At 47.0% G+C, this 17,990-nt stretch overlaps 1 protein-coding gene and 1 non-coding gene across 2 annotated transcripts in view; both read left to right on the top strand.

The window, feature by feature from the left end:
* Positions 1-465: 465 nt before the first annotated feature.
* Positions 466-17,990, top strand: part of USP13 (ubiquitin specific peptidase 13) — a 142,528-nt gene continuing 125,003 nt past the window's right edge. The window contains exon 1 of the mRNA XM_066346842.1: positions 466-691. Coding sequence (XP_066202939.1) covers positions 524-691 — 168 coding nt within the window. The 5' untranslated portion in view covers positions 466-523. The remainder of the gene's footprint in view (positions 692-17,990) is intronic.
* On the top strand, positions 15,565-15,640 carry TRNAI-GAU (transfer RNA isoleucine (anticodon GAU)). Its single transcript has one exon. It is a non-coding gene; the product is annotated as a tRNA-Ile (tRNA).

Below are 17,990 nucleotides of genomic sequence, written 5' to 3'. Positions count from 1 at the left end.
TACCAATCAGAGGTAATTCCCCATACTATCTTGCTATTTTAAAAGCAAGCTGTTCTTAAAACCCCACTCCTGCTTCGGAGTTGCTCACTCGCAACCTAACAATTTAGGGTATAAATCCCAGCGGCGGTGCGGACCAGGCCGCCAGCGGCGTGGGCGCGAAGCGCCCCTCGCACGCCCCGGTAGCGGAGCCGACGCCTGGGGCTCGCCTGCCGCCACCGCCGCCCGGCCCAGGGCCCCTCTCCAGCGCCCCCTCCCCGGCGCGCTGCAGCGGGCGCTCCCCAGCGCTCCGCCTGCCGCTGCAGCTGGGGCCGCGATTTGCCATTGGATTAAAAATAGCAGCGTCTCCCCTCCCCGCCCCGCCCCGCCTGCGGGCCCCAGGCCCCGGAGCTCTCCCCCGCCCCGCGGCCCGCTCCTCCCCGCGCCCCGCTCGCGCCGTAGTCCGCTCCGCCCGCCGCCACCGCCACCGCCGCCGCCGCAGCGGCAGTCCCAGCACTTCGGCTCGGCTTGGGTCCGCGCCGCGGCCATGCAGCGCCGGGGCGCCCTGTTGGGCATGCCGGGGGGCAGCGGCAGCAGGAAGATGGCTGCAGGGGACATCGGCGAGCTCCTGGTGCCCCACATGCCCACGATCCGCGTGCCCAGGTCCGGGGACCGCGTCTACAAGACCGAATGCGCCTTCTCCTACGACTCGCCGGTGAGTGAGGCTCGGCTGCGCTCCGGCTGCCTCGGGGGAGGGTCGCGGAGCCGGCAGCCTGGGGCGGCTGCGGGCCGGGAACTCGGCCGCACGTGTAGCGGGAGGAGAAGATGCGCAGTGGCGGACGGGGACCTCCTCCTCCCGGCGGCGGAGTTGGCTCCGGGCGACTGCAGTTCGGCAACTCTTAGTGTCTGCTGCGTACTCGGCGCTGCCTGCGGCCGAAGGTGGGTTGCCCGGGGCTTTGCTCTGCCATGAGGACAGGGCCTCAATTCCCACCTTCCTGCCCACAGCTCAGGCACCGTTTGAAGGGTCGAATGGAAGAGGTCCCAGATCAGAGCTCCCAAGTTGCAGAGGGTTTGCGTTCTCCCCGGGGCGAGAGCCGAGGGTGCTAGGTGGACGGGGTTAGTCCCCGCCGGCACCTATAGCCTTTCTCTTAGACCGTTGACTTGGCCCAGGGAGTCCCACTCCTGGACCGCCCGAATTTCCTTTCTGAGCTCTGCCTCCTTCACTTTCCATTTCTCCCCACACATTTTCTTTCCGTAACAATGTCAGAAGAAACCTTCTGGTGCTTATACTCGGGCAGCAGAACTAGGGGGTCTCCTGGATTATTATGGTTTACTTAAACCACTCTTCTTCCGCCTTTAAGTGAGCCACTTGGACTGAAATGCACTGGTATAAATTATTAAAAGTTCAATCTCAAGTCGTGACCTCAGTGACTGGAGGAAATTAAGACTGATGAACCTTACCTCCACCCAGCGCATTCATGGTGATTTTCACTGGGTTGTATGTGTATGTGTGAGAAGGAAAAGAAGTGCGAATGTCCCTTTCAGGAGTCAAATTGGGCTTCAAAGTGACTCAGCTGTCTGGCGTTTATCATGTCTTTCTGAGGACCAGGTTATTTTTATCCGCCCACTTTAGATCTCATGTGTCACCCGGCAGATCTCAATGCAACCCGGAGGTGCATGGATGGAAAAACTGAGGCTGGTTTCACAATAGTCTTAACAAATTTTATTCATACTATGTAGAGGATTGTGGGAGGGGGGAAAAAGCAACCCAATGAGTGTCAAAATTCCAAAGTATCCTTTATTATCTTGTGGATTATTTGGCTGATTTCAAAGCATTTTTGTTTGGTATACAGTGGAGCACCAGAATTAGTATTCTCTTTGTGACATTTAGTTTTTCTTTTATGCTAATTCCAGATTATTTGGGGGATAAAAATCTTGCTTATTTGTTTGATACTTATTTTTCCTTTCAGGTGTATGTAGAGTGGAATGAAGTGGTTTTGTTTAATACTCAGCATATTGTGATCACTATTTAAAGGGACTCTTAGCAATGGCATTAAATTCTATTATTCACAAAGTATTTGAAAATTCCATTTTTGGATTTTGTGTCCAGTGTTGGGCAGGTTCCCGCTAACAGCTCCTCAGGGTGCAGAGGGATGATGGTCTTTTAAGCAACTGACAAATTGTGAACTCCAGGAAGAAAAAGGGGCCCAAGTCTTTTAGGAGAGTACAACATGGCAAGTGGGTCAAACTACTTTTTCTGTGTTTGGTCTGGATTTATCTTTAAAAAATTTTTTTAATACAAATTTTTATTGGAAATATTTACCTCGTTATATAGTGTATAGCCAGTGTGAAAAGCTGATGATTTTAATTCACTTCCATAAAAAGTTATTGGTAGCTTACTGTTCTAGAAGCATCTTGTCCATTTTAAAATGATGATTTCATTCATGTCATATTAGTTCCTTGGAGAAGACTGGACTTATTTACAAGACTGATGAATCAGTATATTTCATTATCTGTTTCAGGGAGGAAGAGAAAGAAGTTTTATAATACATTTTATTAAAGCACAGTGCATGATAATACGAGATCTTTTCCTATGGTACTTACTTAACACTTCATCATGAATTTAACGAGGCTTCTTGAGCACCTGCCATGTGCCAACCCATACAGGCATGGCTGTAAAGTTCATTGGTGCCAAACACAGTTAGAAGCTTATCCACAAGTGCTATGGGACTGTGGTAGAGAAGAGACCAAAGCTGTTTGAGTGAAAAAAATAGTTATCCTCCTTGCTTTAGGCACTTTTGAAAAAGGTCATAGATAGAGATGGATAGAAATAAAGGAGACCAACATTCCAAGCAAGGTAAATCACATGTGTAAACATAAAGTGTGAATATTATTTTCTTATTTCCTTATATAAGAAGTGAGTGAGAACCAGGTAGAGAGTAGAAGATGGGGTCCTTGAATACCCGGAACAGGATTTTGATTCTACACCTGTAGTCAGTTGTGGGAAGCTACTGAAAGTTGTGTGATTTAAAGTGTGAGAGGAGCCTGACCTGTGGTGGCGCAGTGGATAAAGTGTCGACCTGGAACACTGAGGTCGCCAGTTCAAAACACTGGGCTTGCCCGGTCAAGGCACGTATGGAGTTGATGCTTCCTGCTCCACCACCCCTTTTTTCTCTCTCTTTCTCTAAAAATGAATTTTAAAAAAGTGTGAGAGAAGGATTGAATTGGTAAATTTTTATTATGTATCTTTCACATCTGAGGGATGGTGTGACCACCTTTGCTGTGCTTCACCTTTCCCCTTGGTTGGTGTGTTGAGTGGGATGGCACAACTCATACCAGTGTCCCTGTCCTTCCTTTTCTCTCACCTTCTCAGGCTTAGCACACAGCAGGTGCTCAGTAACAATTCCCCTGGGATGAGTGAGAATATGTTTTTCCATCTGCCAGTTTGGTTTCATCCTGGGCCCACTTTGCCACCTTGACTGATGGGTTCACCTCTCTGTGACTTGTTTTTTTAAAAAAAAATTTGATTGATTCTAGAGTAGCGGTTCTCAACCTGTGGGTCGTTCGACTCCCGCCGAGGTCGCGACCCACAGGTTGAGAACCACTGTTCTAGAGAGAGGAAGGGGGAGAGAAGAGGGAGAAAGAGGGGGGGGGGAGAAACATCGATTTGTTGTTCCATTTATTTATGCATTCATTGGTTGATTCTTGTATGTGCTTGGACTGGGGATTGAACCTACAGCCTTGACATATGGGCATGATGCTCTGACCAAACCAACTGAGCTACCCAGCCAGGGCACTTGGCTCATTTTGCAAGATCTGTAATGTGACCTTTCTGGAGAGTGAGGACATCTTGTGTCCATAGTAGCCTGCCCAGCATCTGATGTATATACCAGGAACTCAATGAATGTCTAGGAAATGTATGCATTACATGTGGTTACAGGTTCTGAAACTGTCAAGGCCACAACATGTGAGACACTTTTAAAAAGGAATCATGTGAGGTTATATAGAATGTGGTGACTTTATTGATTGTGGGGGACAGATGTGATAGAGAGAGGGAGAGTCTTAGCTCTGTCACCCAGTTATGTAACTTCTATGTGCCTCAGTTTCTCCATATGTAAAATGAGGTCAATAATAGGATCTATCTCGCCTGACTGTTGGTAGCACAGTGGATAGTGTTGATCTGGGATGCTGAGATCCCAGGTTCGAAACCCTGAGATAGCTGCTTTGAGTGTGGGCTTGCTGGCGTGAGCATGGGATTATGGACATGATCCTGTGGTTGATGGCTTGAAGCCCAGGGTCACTGACTTAATCAGTGGGTCACTGGCTCAGCTTGAGCCCCCCTACCTTGTCCCTGGTCAAGGCTTATTTGAGAAGGAATCAATGAATAACCAAACTGAAGCAACTGTGAGTTGATGCTTCTTTCTCTACTTCCTCTCTCTCTTTCCCCCTTCCTGTCTCTCCTAAAAAATTAAATAAAAAGAAATAATAGCACCTACCACGTGAGGTTGTTTTGTGGGTTAAATAAATTAATATGTTAAGTGTGCCTGGCCAGTTGGCAATCACTGTAGAAAGAAAAAAAATACCTGATGGTTGAGTCAGTCATGGTTGAGCCTGAGTGGTTGTCAGGGGCTGTGCAGAAAGTTCAGTGTGGCGAAGTGAGGAAATGGGTTCACACGTCTGCTCACACATCTGCAAGGACCACCATGTACCATCTACATCATTCCCTGGTGCTGTTGGGCCCCTGCTTCACCACAATGCACTTTCCCCCGTCTGCCCTCTGTCTCCAGCTCCATGCAGGCCAGACTCTGTGTGTTTAACGTGTTGAGATTCATTTCCTTTTCCAGGACCACCTTCCCCTCTTGATCATCTTTCTGGCTCTTCCTCACCTTTCCCTTTCTGCTTCTGACTTCATCCTTTCCTCTGAAGCCTCCGTTATTACTTAGAGTCTGTGTCATACACCAGAGCAGTTAGTTATAGTCTGTTTTCATAGTTCACTGTTATTTTTATTTTCTTTTACCCATTTAACTGATAGTTTTAAAACATCAAGTAGGTGTGAAGCCTCGTAGCAAGCATTAGGTACGGGAGGAGCCGGGCCCTTCGTGTGCTTACATGCTCCCTCCCCACCTGTCTGGGTGGAGAGCTTATCTTATGTCTGGTCTTAGCTGAGGTCAACTGGAAGGTCGAGGTCAGCTTAGACTCAGGCAGTTTATTTTGGATAGGTATCCAGGGAACGGAGGTGGAAGAACATCCATGGGAACAATGACAAAGGGAATGAAGGAAAGCCAACCCAAGAGTGAGTGATGGAGCCGCCTACCACGGGGCCACTGATGCTTGATAGTGCGCGGACTTGAACTATTGAATGTACCTCTGCATCATGCACCTCAGACATGGAAGAGGGGAGTTTTATCTTCTGGCTCCCATTGGTCAAGGGTGCTCCAGGGGTGAAATGCCCTCACTCTCTCAGGTTTGAATGTGTGCTGGAGAGGTTGAGAAGGGTGAGACCCTGGTGCAGGGAGACTAAGACGACAGGCCACACCCGCCAAGGCAAGCAGCTTGACACACCAAAAAGGTGGCTTGGGAGGATGTGAGACCAGCATAATCAATGTCCCCACACCTCTTCCCTCCCAGCATCAGTCAGCACTATTTGGTAAAAAGGAGCTTTTCTCCCATTCTTCAAAGCTCTGAGATGTTTTTGTGATGTTGAGATGTTACTGTTGATTCTCTGCTTTCCTGGTAGTCTTTGCCCAGCTCTGGTGGATGGACGGATGGACGGATGGACGGATGGACGGGGCATCATGGGAGTGGCTGCTTTAGATAACTGCTGGGAAAGGCTTGGAGGTCATCCACTTGTAGGAAAACTTCGTATCAGGGGCTCAGTAAACCCTTCTGTGATACTGTGTCTTTATAATAAGGAATGTACATTTGGTCTTTGTTCTCGGCACAGACCTCTTAAAACTCTTGGGATTTCCTCAGCGATAAGAGCCATGAAAGTGTTATTTGTTGTTTATAATATCTCCCTTTCAGCCATACCTGGTAACCACCCTTTTATTTTCTGTCTATTCTAGGCTCTTCATGTAAGTGGTATCACACAGTATTTGACCTTTTGTGTCTGGTTTATTTTGTTTAGCATATCTTCAGGGTTCATCCATGTTGTAGTATGCATTAGAATATGTATTTATTTATTTACTTATGAGGGGAAACTGAGACAGACTCCCAGCAGCACCCTGACTAGGACCCACCTGGTGGGGGCAGATGCTAGAATTAATCGAGCTATTTTTAGTGCCTCAAGCCAGTGATGCTTGGACCAACCAATCCACTGGCTACAGGAGAGAAGGGGAAGTATGTGGGGGAGAGTAGCAGATGGCCGCTTCTCTTGTGTGCCCTGAATGGGATCAAACCATGGACGTCCATACATGGGCTGACATTTTATCCACTGAGCCAGCCGACCAAGGCCAGAATTTTCTTTATTTTTAAGGCTGAGTAGTATTCCACTGTATGTGTGTACCACATTGTTTTATGCATTTCTCTGTTGATGGACATTTGGGTTGTTTCCACCATTTGGCTGTTGTGAGTAAAGCTGCCGTGATCATTGGTGTGTAATATCTGTTTGAGTCCCCATAGAATCTGCTTTTTATTATTGCGCTATGCATGCTACCTTCCAGGGAGTGAGACTTGCCATCATAGTGCTTACTTGGAGGAGAATAATTTAATTTAGTATTTATGTGGAAAAAGTCATGATCCTAATGGATAAACAGAAACTGATATAAGATAGTAAAGCAAAATTTAGGAAGTACAGATGGTTTTTTCTTTGAAGATGTAAACCTAAACGAAGTCGAGTTAGTTTCACATATCAAAAGTCCCTGCCCAAAGCAGTTAACTAAAAAGTGGTTTTATAGCAATGATTCTCAAGCTCTTTGGCTCTTTTCTACTCCTGAATTTTGGACCCCAAAGAGCTATTATATGGTTTCTATTAATAGTTAGCATATTAGAAATTAAGACAGAAATATTTAAAACAGCTTCCATTTCCTTAGCTATTTGAATGGTGATGTCATTAGATGCCATGAAGACTAAAAAATTCCATTGTATGCTCACGAGAGAAAGAGAGTGAAAAAAACAAAGAAATTTGTGTTATGAAAACAGCTTGACCTTGCAGATTACTTGAAGGATCTTGGGGGCATTACAGGGTTCCCAGGTCATACTTTGAAAACCAGAGTGCTAGAGTTTAGGCAAGAAATGTACACTAACTGGCTCTTCCCTTGGCATACCCCTCCTGCACTGTGGCCTCCCTGGGTTCATGTTTTCACACGTGTAGTGATTGAGGAGTTGGTTGTTATCTTAGCTCAACCTGAAATGTCATATGTCTCATATATTCTTTTTGAAGCAAATTAAAATGTAGAAATTTGACTCCTTTTGAAAAAATTTGCAACTCCTCAGACGGAGCTGTTGGCTCTCTCAGAGGTGAGAATTTATCCTGTTGCCTGGGAGCTTCCCTGTAGTGTGACCTGGCTGCGCTGTTTCTGTGGGGAACCGTGAGCATCACACTGTCTTTGCTTCGACCACTGGTCACCGGTTGCCTGGGAAGTGGACGCCTGTGTGCCAGTGCTCAGGGAGCTGAGTGGGAGAAGTGGACGGAGACGGTCTCAGCCTCTGGATGTGGACACTGGCTGGTGTTGTCTCTGGTTCTCCATCCTGTCCCTGCTTTCCTATGTGGTTTCCTATGCGGTTTCTTATGTTGCAGGAGCTGGCAACATGGGCACCTTTGAGAGCAGGATTTTGATTTTTGAATCTACCAGTGAGAGATTCAGAAGGGGAAGAGAAGAAGCTACGATTGCTACTGCAGTTCTGGCACGTGGCAGATGCGGGGTTTTCCTAGTTCTTGTGGGACTCAAAGTCTAGTCGTGGGGAGGCTGAGATCATCAGCAGCTCTTTGCGCTGCTTGTGCATCTTGATTTCCTGCACACGGTGGTGGTTTCTCTGACCTTGACTCACACAGCTCCTCCCAGGATTTGTAAGCCTCCAGTTCCCTGTATTACATCCCTTCTTGCCTGAAACACCTGGACTAGTTTGTATTTTCTGACTCAATCTGTACCGATGCACATGTAATCACCTACACCTCTAAGTCCCTGTGCAGTCAGGATGGAACTCCTATTCTTAACTAAGGCCATTGTCCTACAAACCCACGTTCTGTGTTTCTACCTGCTTTAGAACAGACCCCCAGTGATTTGCTCGGAGTGGGATAGGCTCTGGGGCTCTGGCTGCTACCTGGATAGATTTCCAACCCTTCCTTCTTATGTTTGTCCTTGTTTTACCCCAACTTCCAGAGTTACTGGGGGCTGCCAGTTCTGGAGTCTTTTGGAAATTCTGGGGTGTAAGTCGGATTTTATCTTGGCTTCCCCTGCTCCAGGCTTAGGGTTTAGCTTTGTCCATCTGTCTGTGTCCTGTTAGCACTTACTCCTCTGCAGTCCAGGCTCCAAGTCCAGGTCTTTGTGTGTGTGTGTGACTGAGACAGAGAGAGTCAGAGAGAGGGATAGATAGGGACAGACAGACAGGAATGGTGAGAGATGAGAAGCATCAATCATTAGTTTTTCGTTGCAACACCTTAGTTGTTCATTGATTGCTTTCTCATATGTGCCTTGACTGCGGGGCTACACCAGAGTGAGTGACCCCTAGCTCAAGTCAGTAACCTTGGGCTTCAAGCCAGCGATCTTTGGGCTCAAGCCAGCGACCATGGGGTCATGTCTATGATCTCATGCTCAAGCCAGTGACCCTGTGCTCAAGTTGGCGACCTCGGGGTTTCGAACCTGGGTCCTCTGCATCCCTGTTCAACGCTCTATTCACTGTGTCACCGCCTGGTCAGGCTTATGTACCATAATGTTTTTAAGGTTCTCATGTTGTAGTATGTGTTGGAATTTGCTACCCTTTTATTTTAATTAATTAATTTTTTTACAGAGAAAGAGCAAGAGTCAGAGAGAGCGATGGACAGACAGGAACGCAGAGAGATGAGAAGCGTCAATCATCAGTTTTTCGTTGTGGCACTTTAGTTGTTCATTGATTGCTTTCTCATATGTGCCTTGACCATGGGGCTACAGCAGACCTTGGGTCCAAGCTGGTGAGCTTTGCTCAAACCAGATGAGCCTGCGCTCAACCTGGCCACCTCGGGGTCTCGAACCTGGGTCCTCTACATCCCAGTCCGAAGCTCTATCCACTGTGCCATCGCCTGGTTGGGCAATTTGCTTCCCTTTTAAAGCAGAATAATATTCCATTATATGTGTGTACCACATTTTGTTTCCTCATTCATCTGTTGATGGACACTTGGGTTGCTTTTGCCTTTTGGCTATTGTGAAAAATGCTGTTGTGAACCTGGTGTACCTCCATCTCTTTTATGTCATATCTCACTCGTGACCAGGTGCCCAGGTCTGTCCTCTGTCCTCCACTGCTAGGGTACAAGCCCTCATCACTTCTTGCCTGCACTCTTGCAGAAGCCTCTTCATTGACCACCTTGCCTCCCTTCCTGTCTGTCACATTGTACTCTCAGTTGTTTTTCTGAAACACGTGTCTTATCCTATTATTTCCCTGTCTAGAAGTTTTCAACGGCACCATTCAGACTTTTCTAACATAACACATCTTGATCCAGCTTTCCTAGCCAGTGTTGTCACTTAGCACCTGCCGTCTGGTTACGTTCCATTTGGCACAGAGGCCGCTGTGTTCCTCACAGGCTCTATGCTCAGCCTAGAGTTCCTGCTCCCACCCCCTCAGCCCCTTGTACCCCCGCAGGAGAACCCTACCAGTCCTTATACTGTGAACTCCCTTCTCCCTCCCCAGCAGAGCTGGACATTCATTTTCCTGAGCTTTCAAAGCACATTGTCCATATTCATCATGGTCAGGATACTGATTGCTGTAGATGTGGAATAGCTGAGGTCTTTGAGATTAAAAAGGAAAAGAGAGGACTGAAAAGTCTGCCATTTGTAAAACTATGTCTAGTAGGCTGCATCTTTTTTTTTTTCCTAGTTTTAAAAAAATCATCACCATGTATTTTGGCATAAAAAGCCAATATTGTGTTCTTTATTTTATGTTTTCTGACGAGTCATAAACTTGACTCTTGAGAAGGCAGGAAAAGGGGTCTTGGGAACACGCGAGTGTTTTGTGTGTTGTGATGCTAGGTGCCCAGGGGGTCTTGGTAGATGTGATTACACCTGGTGTCCCTCAGGCAGGTGACAAGAAGGCTGGTCTCTGTGGATGTAGCCCAAGCACGTTCAGTATTATGAGTGATCAGTCAAGGACTCCCCTTGTCCCCATGCACAGGGAAGATGAGAACAACAGCTCCTATTTTTAGGGTTAGAACAGCAGGACAATGCAGTCATGACAAGAATTTAATGACTCTGGACAGGCCACCAGATTAGACATGTTGCTTGAGGTGCACAGTATATGCTTCCTGTGATAATATTGAAAATAAAACATTTTGTTTTTTATATATTGGAAAATGTTAATGCTTATTTAAAGCCTACTATATATATACCCAGCACTGTGCTAGGTGCTGTGGGGGAAGGGATGGTGTGAGTACTTAGGAAGGAGACCAAGGACCACAGGGAGAATATGACATGGATCTTTCTTTCATTTGGAGTGTAAGCACCAATTTTGAGTATATTAAGAGTCAAACACTGTACTAGGTACTTTTATTGATATATATATTGTCTCATATAATTACAGTAATAATTGGTTTATAAATGATAATTAGTATTGCTGCCCTGTTTTATAGATGAGAAAACTGAGAGTCAGAGGTTAGGTACGTAGCTGTTCAAGAGCGTGTTCTAAGACTGGTATGTGGCAGAGATGGGACTTAGGCCTGATGTGTCATGAGGTTAGACCCTGAAGCACATGTAGATGTTAAAGTTTTAAACAGTGCGGCTGTTCTAGAAGTGGAATGAGAAATAGTTGGTTGGGAGGTGGGGAGATTGAATAGGAATTCAACTAGGAAGGAATCTCTGGTAATATTATACAGGGTGTGCTTTCAACAGGATGATGACAGTGAGGAATACAAGTGGTTGGGTGTAGGAATAAACTCAATAGAAATTTCCATAAACAGTATGGTCCAACTTGGTGATAGAATATGCAGTGGTGAAGGAGTGGGAGGAGTTAAAGATGACTTCACACTTTGTAGCTTGAGGGAGAGTGAATCAGGATGTAAATGAGGAAGGTGAGATGGTCAAATGCAAGTGGGCAAGTCCTGCATGCCCACTGGGAAAACGAGCCTGGGATGGAGCTCAGCGGTCAGGTTCTGACGGAGGCAGGCTGGTGAATGGCCCTTCCTTTTGAAAGTCCCCAGGGCCCCTCCTCTTTGCTCCTGGGACCTTTTCCCCTAAGTTGTAGAGGAAGCAGTGACTGGCACGTGCCTCTTGCCATCCTATTGATTGGCTCAATTCTAGAGAAACTCGGGAGCCTGTGGTAGCATTTTTTTCTAGGAGCTAGAAATTTGAACAGAAAATCATGTTGCACATATACTTCTAGATGGAATACATTGAAATCTTACTGTTTTAAGAAATAAAATCACACTAGAGGAAATTTGCCCCTTGTTAACTACATGGGCGATAGGTCCAGAGGTTAATGGTTCTTGTGAGTGAGTTGCAATTATGAAACCTTTCTCCTAATCAAACCAAGTGTTGCTTTTTAAGTCCTCGTTAGTTCTTTGGGTGTGGCTGTAAAGTGGTACCTGGACATAGATCAGCGGTTCTCAACCTGGGGGTCGCGACCCCCAGGTTGAGAACCGCTGACATAGATGCTTCTGTCCCCAGCAGTTCTTAGAATTGGGTTTGGCGATCTGTTAATGGGATTAGCGGGTTCACTGGCCAAGAGGAAAGAGAACATATGGGCCAGAAGGTAAAGAATGGGACGGGGGCACTGCAGGTGGCCGTGGAAGTAATTCCTGTATTGTACCCTTTGGAAACAACTGCTGAATTGCTCCTTTGGACTGGCCATTCGGCATGTTCTGCCATCCAGTCTTCAGCCTGAGGCTTTGGAAGGAGCCTCAGCTGGTGCGGGCTCTCTCTCCACGCCCCCACCAGCAGAGCAGGGCCACAGACAGATCCAGTGGCTGGACATGATGAGGGTGGGTGGATTGTGGGGTCACCAAACCCTGGAGCTACTTCAGCATCTCGGAGCCCGGCAGCTTGGGTTATCAGGGACCTGTCGGCCTGGAGCAGCCACCTCCCAGGGGCTTCAGCGGCCCTTTTGGGTTTGGGGAGTGGAGCTGGCAGGGCCTGCTGAAGCCCCTCTCCTCCCCTACAGGAAAGCGTGGCAGAGCATCTGACAAAGGCTCCTTACTTGAGAGGAGTGGCTCTCCTTCGCCTGTCCCTTTTATTTTCTTGGGATGAAACAGCCTTGTAAAAAAAGAAGAAATTGGCCTGACCTGTGGTGGTGCAGGGGATAAAGCGTTGACCTGGAAATGCTGAGGTCGCAGGTTCGAAACCCTGGGCTTGCCTGGTCAAGACACATATGGGAGTTGATGCTTCCAGCTCCTCCCCCCTTCTCTCTCTCTGTCTCTCTGTCCTCTCTGTCTCTCTCTCTCCTCTCTAAAAATGAATAATAAAAAAAAAAATAAAAAAAAAAGTTAAAAAAAAAAAAAAAGAACAAACTGCTTTTTCCCCCAGGCCCCCATGATGGAGTGTGCTTGCTGACAGACGGCCACTTCACTCCTGCACCATGAGGACATCTGCTTCTCAGTTGCTCCAGGCAGCAGGTGTGGGGCAGACTGGCCTGGGTTCAAGTCTCCCCACCCCTTTACTATTTAGTAGCAATATGACTTCAGCAAGTGCCTTAACATCATTGAATTTCTCTGAACCTTGTTTTTTCTGGCTGTCCAACTCACCTTGCAGGGTTGTGATCCGAGCTGCCTTATTGCTACCCATTTCTTCTGTGGGATATAGTGGGAGGGATCCTTCTGAGAAGAAGGTGAAACGGGATTTGTATGGTCTTGGCTTTGTCAACGAGAGACATGCCGTACTTGGTGATTCTGGGTCAGGCTCCGCCCAGAAGCGAAAGCCTTGGGCATGAGTGTGCTGGCCACATTTTTAGGGGGAGATCTGCTCAGGCCTTTTATCATTCTCAAGTTTAGCTCATTGTGCTGGGCTTTCATGGGTTAGCCTGGACACCTAATCCTCATGTATAATGTAGTTTGTCAGGGGAGACGCATTCTGAAGAAAGCCACCTCTTTTAGAAAATCATGACATGACTGTGAAAGGTTTTTACCTTTGACAAGGTGGTTTCACATTTCCTGTGTTTAAAGCTGTAGGCTGGGAACAATGTCAGTGCACTGTGGCTTCTCCATGGGGTCGCTGCAGACGCTCCCCTGAGTGCCGTCATCCTCTGGCGATTTTTATTTTGCCCATCTGAGCCTTATAGTAGCTGCTCAGTGTGCCCTGCCTGAGCCCTTCCATCCCCAACTGGTCAGGTGACAGTGTCCTTACTGCTACAGACACCCAGACCAAAGATCTGGTTTTATACTTAGGGAAAAAGTTAACAAATGATGCCTCAGTGGGACAGTGATTTTATATTATGTCAAAACCTACCTGTTTGGACCCTGCATTTAGCCCATTCAGCAATAAGGCGGAGGAACACCCCAAGTTGGAGTAAGCTGGAAGGACCCCTATTGCATTAATATTTCTAATTTTTTTAAATAGAGAGAGAGAAAGATAGGACAGATAGACAGGGATGGACAGGAAGTGACAGAGACGAGAAGCATCAACTTGTAGTTGTGTCACTTTAGTTGTTCATTGGTTGCTTCTCATATGTGCCTTGACAGGGTTAGGGGCTCCAGCTGAGCCAGTGAGCACTTGCTCAAGCCAGTTACCTTGGGCTCAAGCCAGTGACCATGGGATCATGTCTACAATCCCATACTTAAACCTATCCCTCACTCAAGCCAATCCTAACCTCAAGCTGGTGAGGCTGTGCTCAAGCCGGATGAACCCGCCCTCAAGCTGGTGAGGCTGTGCTCAAGCCGGATGAACCCGCCCTCAAGCTGGTGAGGCTGTGCTCAAGCCGGATGAACCCACCCTCAAGCTGGTGAGGCTGTGTTCAAGCCGGATGAACCCGCCCTCAAGCTGGTGAGGCTGTGCTCAAGCTAGCTACTTTGGAGTTTCAAACTTGGGTCCTCAGTGTCCTAGGTCGACACTCTACTGCGCCACCATCTGGTCAGGCTGTAATTTTTCGTAGCACTCATGGCCATAACATGGTTTATCTGTTCATAAACCATGATAGGCCTACACCATCTTGAGATGAGATGCATTTGCTGTTTTCTACTTAGCTTATGCAGGCACGTATCTTTCAGTGGATTTGCTGTTGAAAACAAAATTTTGGATTTTGCAAATATTGTATCTGGTAGTTCTGTTCTACTTGTCAGCTGTTGAGTCTTTCCTTGAGCACCAGCCAAGTTTTGGATAGTGTTTTTTTTCTTCCATATTTCTTTTCTCATGGGTTGCGTCCTGGGTGCCCTGGAACCTCGTTTTACATTTTTACTGCGTATTTGCTTCCCATCTTTATGTACTTAATTTTGCATTTAGAAACTATGGTCTGTCTGTTTGCTCTAGGAGCCAGAATGTCCCAGGGATCTGTACATTGGAGTATTCATAGCTACCATTCAGTTATGGAAGGACCCGAGAAGCTGAGTTAATAGACAGATGGTTGCTTCATGAAAGCAAGGACTGAGCAGAGAGAGGTGGGCAGCCTGGTGAAGTAATGAGTCAGAACAGTTAGGAGTTGTCCTTGACTCAGCCCTTTTCCATGCACTCCTACGTCTAATCTATCTTCTGGGCTTATAGGCTCTATCCTAACATTATATCCTGAGTCTGCCCTAGTCTCCCCTTCCCTCTGCCTCCGGACACCTCCCCCAGGCTAAGCCACCATGTTGCCTTGTTCAGACAAGGGCACTCTGTAAGAACTTCCTGTGATAATGGACTTGTGCTGGACCTGCACTGTTCAGGGCAGTAACCCCTGGCCACATGGGGCCATTAAGCAGTTGGAAATGGGGCCATTGCTATTGAGATACTGAACTTTTAATTTAGCCTAATTAAAACTAATTTAGATTTGAATATCTACATGTGGCCAGTGACTATTGCATGGGACAGCACGGGTCTAGAAGATATAATCGCCTCGTAAGCAATTCCTTGACACCCCCTTCTCCGTTATTCTCCTCCAGGAGCCAGAATGGTCTTTTAATTTTTTTTTAATTTATTTATTTATTTTACAGAGACAGAGAGTGAATCAGAGAGAGAGATAGACAGGGACAGACAGGAACGGAGAGAGATGAGAAGCATCAATCATTTGTTTTTCATTGCGTGTTGCAATACCTTAGTTGTTCATTGATTGCTTTCTCATATGTGCCTTGACCATGGACCTTCAGCAGACCGAGTAAGCCCTTGCTGGAGCCAGTGACCTTGGGTTCAAGCTGGTGGGCTTTTTGCTCAAACCAGATGAGCCCGCGCTCAAGCTGGCGACCTCGGGGTCTCGAACCTGGGTCCTCTACATCCCAGTCCGACGCTCTATCCACTGCGCCACCGCCTGGTCAGGCCAGAGTGGTCTTTTAAAAATGTCGACAAGGCCCTGGCCGGTTGGCTCAGTGGTAGAGCATCGGCCTGATGTGCAGGAGTCCCGGGTTCGATTCCCGGCCAGGGCACACAGGAGAAGCGCCCATCTGCTTCTCCACCCCTCCCCCTCTCCTTCCTCTCTGTCTCTCTCTTCCCCTCCTGCAGCCAAGGCTCCATTGGAGCAAAGTTGGCCTGGGCACTGAGGATGGCTCTGTGGCCTCTGCCTCAGGAGCTAGAATGGCTCTGGTTGCAACAGAGCAATGCCCCAGATGGGCAGAGCATCGCCCCCTGGTGGGCATGCCGGGTGGATCCCAGTCAGGCGCATGCGGGAGTCTGTCTGACTGCCTCCCTGTTTCCAACTTCAGGAAAATACAAAAAAAAAAAAAAAAAAAAAAGTCGATAAGAGTATGGCACCTCTCACTTTAACAGCCTCCAGTGGCTCTGCATCCTGGTGAGAGAGAACGCTAGCTCCTATCATGCCTGTGCTACCAATTCTGCTGGCCTCTGAGACCTCTCCCCTCCTTACCTGCTGCCTCTCCCCTCTCACTTGACTCTAGCATCCTGGTTTCCTCTCTCTCTCTCTCTTTTTTTTTGAGAATTAGCTAAGCTTTCTTTGCAGTTGTGTGTGGCCTTTGCACATACTTTTTCATCTAACTAGAGTGCTCTTCCCACTTGGCTTGCCTGCCCCTCATACTTACACTCCCCATCCCCTGTCCCAGCCCTCTGGTCTCTCCATCCTCCCTCAGACTTCGCTCCCTCTGATCACCGCTGGAAATGGTCTCCTCCAGCTCTTTCTTGTTTTCTGTCTCTCCTTACTGGGATGTCCATGTTGTCTGGGCACCAGCCTCGTTTCTCTCTGTCTGCTGATTAAACTCCTGCCCCACACCCCCACCAGCTTCTCCTGCCCCCAGAGACGATAGTGCAGCGTTGTTCTCTGTCACGGCTTCTTTTCCAGACTCCACACAGGCAACCCCCTTCCGTAAACTCGGATGGCATCCAACTGAAATACAAGTGTCCTTGGTTTGTTACATTTTTCTGTTGTAATCCCATTCTAGGCTGCCCCCCAAGATTACAGTCCTTGTCTCCTCTCTTATACTTGTGTGTTCCCAAGTTTCCTTGGCCACATGTTTCAAAATAATCTTCTGGTTATTTCAGACTGTACTTTCATTTTGAGCAACGAGACTGTGCAGAACCTTAGTACTGAGAAGTTGGTTTGCAGAATTCTAAGAAAAGCTTTGGTGAAGAAAAGGGACATTGGAGTGACTGCCTGTTCTATTCTATATACATATACTTGATTCTAAGTACATTCAATGAAGGAATATTTTACTGTTCTGGAAGAAAAATTAGAAAACGCCAAAAAACACGAAGAAAAAAATCTTATGTTTTCTCCCCATGCTGAGATAACATCATGCCATGCAGTGTGTACACGTCACATGTATTATAACATCATACACACAGTTTTGATTTTTTGTGGGTTTTTTTTTGGTATTTTTCTGAAGTTAGAAGCAAGGAAGCAGTCAGACAGACTTCTGCATGTGCCTGACTGGGATCCATCCGTATGCCCACCAGGGGGCGATGCTCTGCCCATCTGGGGCTTTGCTCCATTGTGGCTGGAGCCATTCTAGTGCCTGAGGTGGAGGCAATGGAGTTGTCCTGAGCTCCTGGGCCAACTTTGCTCCAGTGGAGTCTTGGCTGCGGGAGGAAAAGAGAGAAATAGAGAGAGAGTAGAGGGGGAAGGGTGGAGAAGCAGGTGGGCGCTTCTCCCGTGTGCCCTGGCTGGGAATCGAACCCAGGACTTTCACACGCCAGGCTAATGCTCTACCACTGAGCCAACTAGCCAGGGCCTCATACACACAGTTTTGGCACCAGCTTTCTTTACTAAAAAGTACCTCTCACTAAACAATCATCACAAGTCAATTTTTAATTTTTTTGAAAGACTTTATTCATTTTAGAGAGAGAAAAGAGGGAGGAGAAGGAAGCATCAGCTCCCATATGTGCCTTGATCGGGCAAGTCCAGGGTTTTTTGTTTTTTTTTAAGTGCAGGGTTTTGAACTGGCAACCTCCGTTTCAGGTCGATGCTTTATTGACTGGGTCATCACAGGTCAAGCTACAAGTCAATTTTAAATGGCTGAGGAGTGTTACATTTCATGGATAAATTAGTAAAAAAATCTGTTGTTGGGCATTCAGCTTACTTCCTTTCGCTATTACAAGCACCTAGTATAGTTAACTTATTTTCTTTTCCTTTATTCTTTTTAAAACTGTTCAAGAAAAGACCATGTTCTTTTCCTTTGCATGAGTGTGTGAGTCAGTCTTGGCGGGTGTCAGTATGTACTTTGTCCTGTATGTGGATTTATTGTGATTCCATCTACCTACATCATGTTTCTCTTTGTGGCAATGACTGCTTGTTTTCCACACTGTTCTGCAGTTCTAAAAACAAGT

Source organism: Saccopteryx leptura, chromosome 8 (genome assembly GCF_036850995.1).
Source record: "Saccopteryx leptura isolate mSacLep1 chromosome 8, mSacLep1_pri_phased_curated, whole genome shotgun sequence".
NCBI lineage: Eukaryota > Metazoa > Chordata > Mammalia > Chiroptera > Emballonuridae > Saccopteryx > Saccopteryx leptura.
The sequence above is the reverse complement of the archived record's forward strand: the minus strand, read 5'-3'. Positions and strand labels throughout refer to the sequence as shown.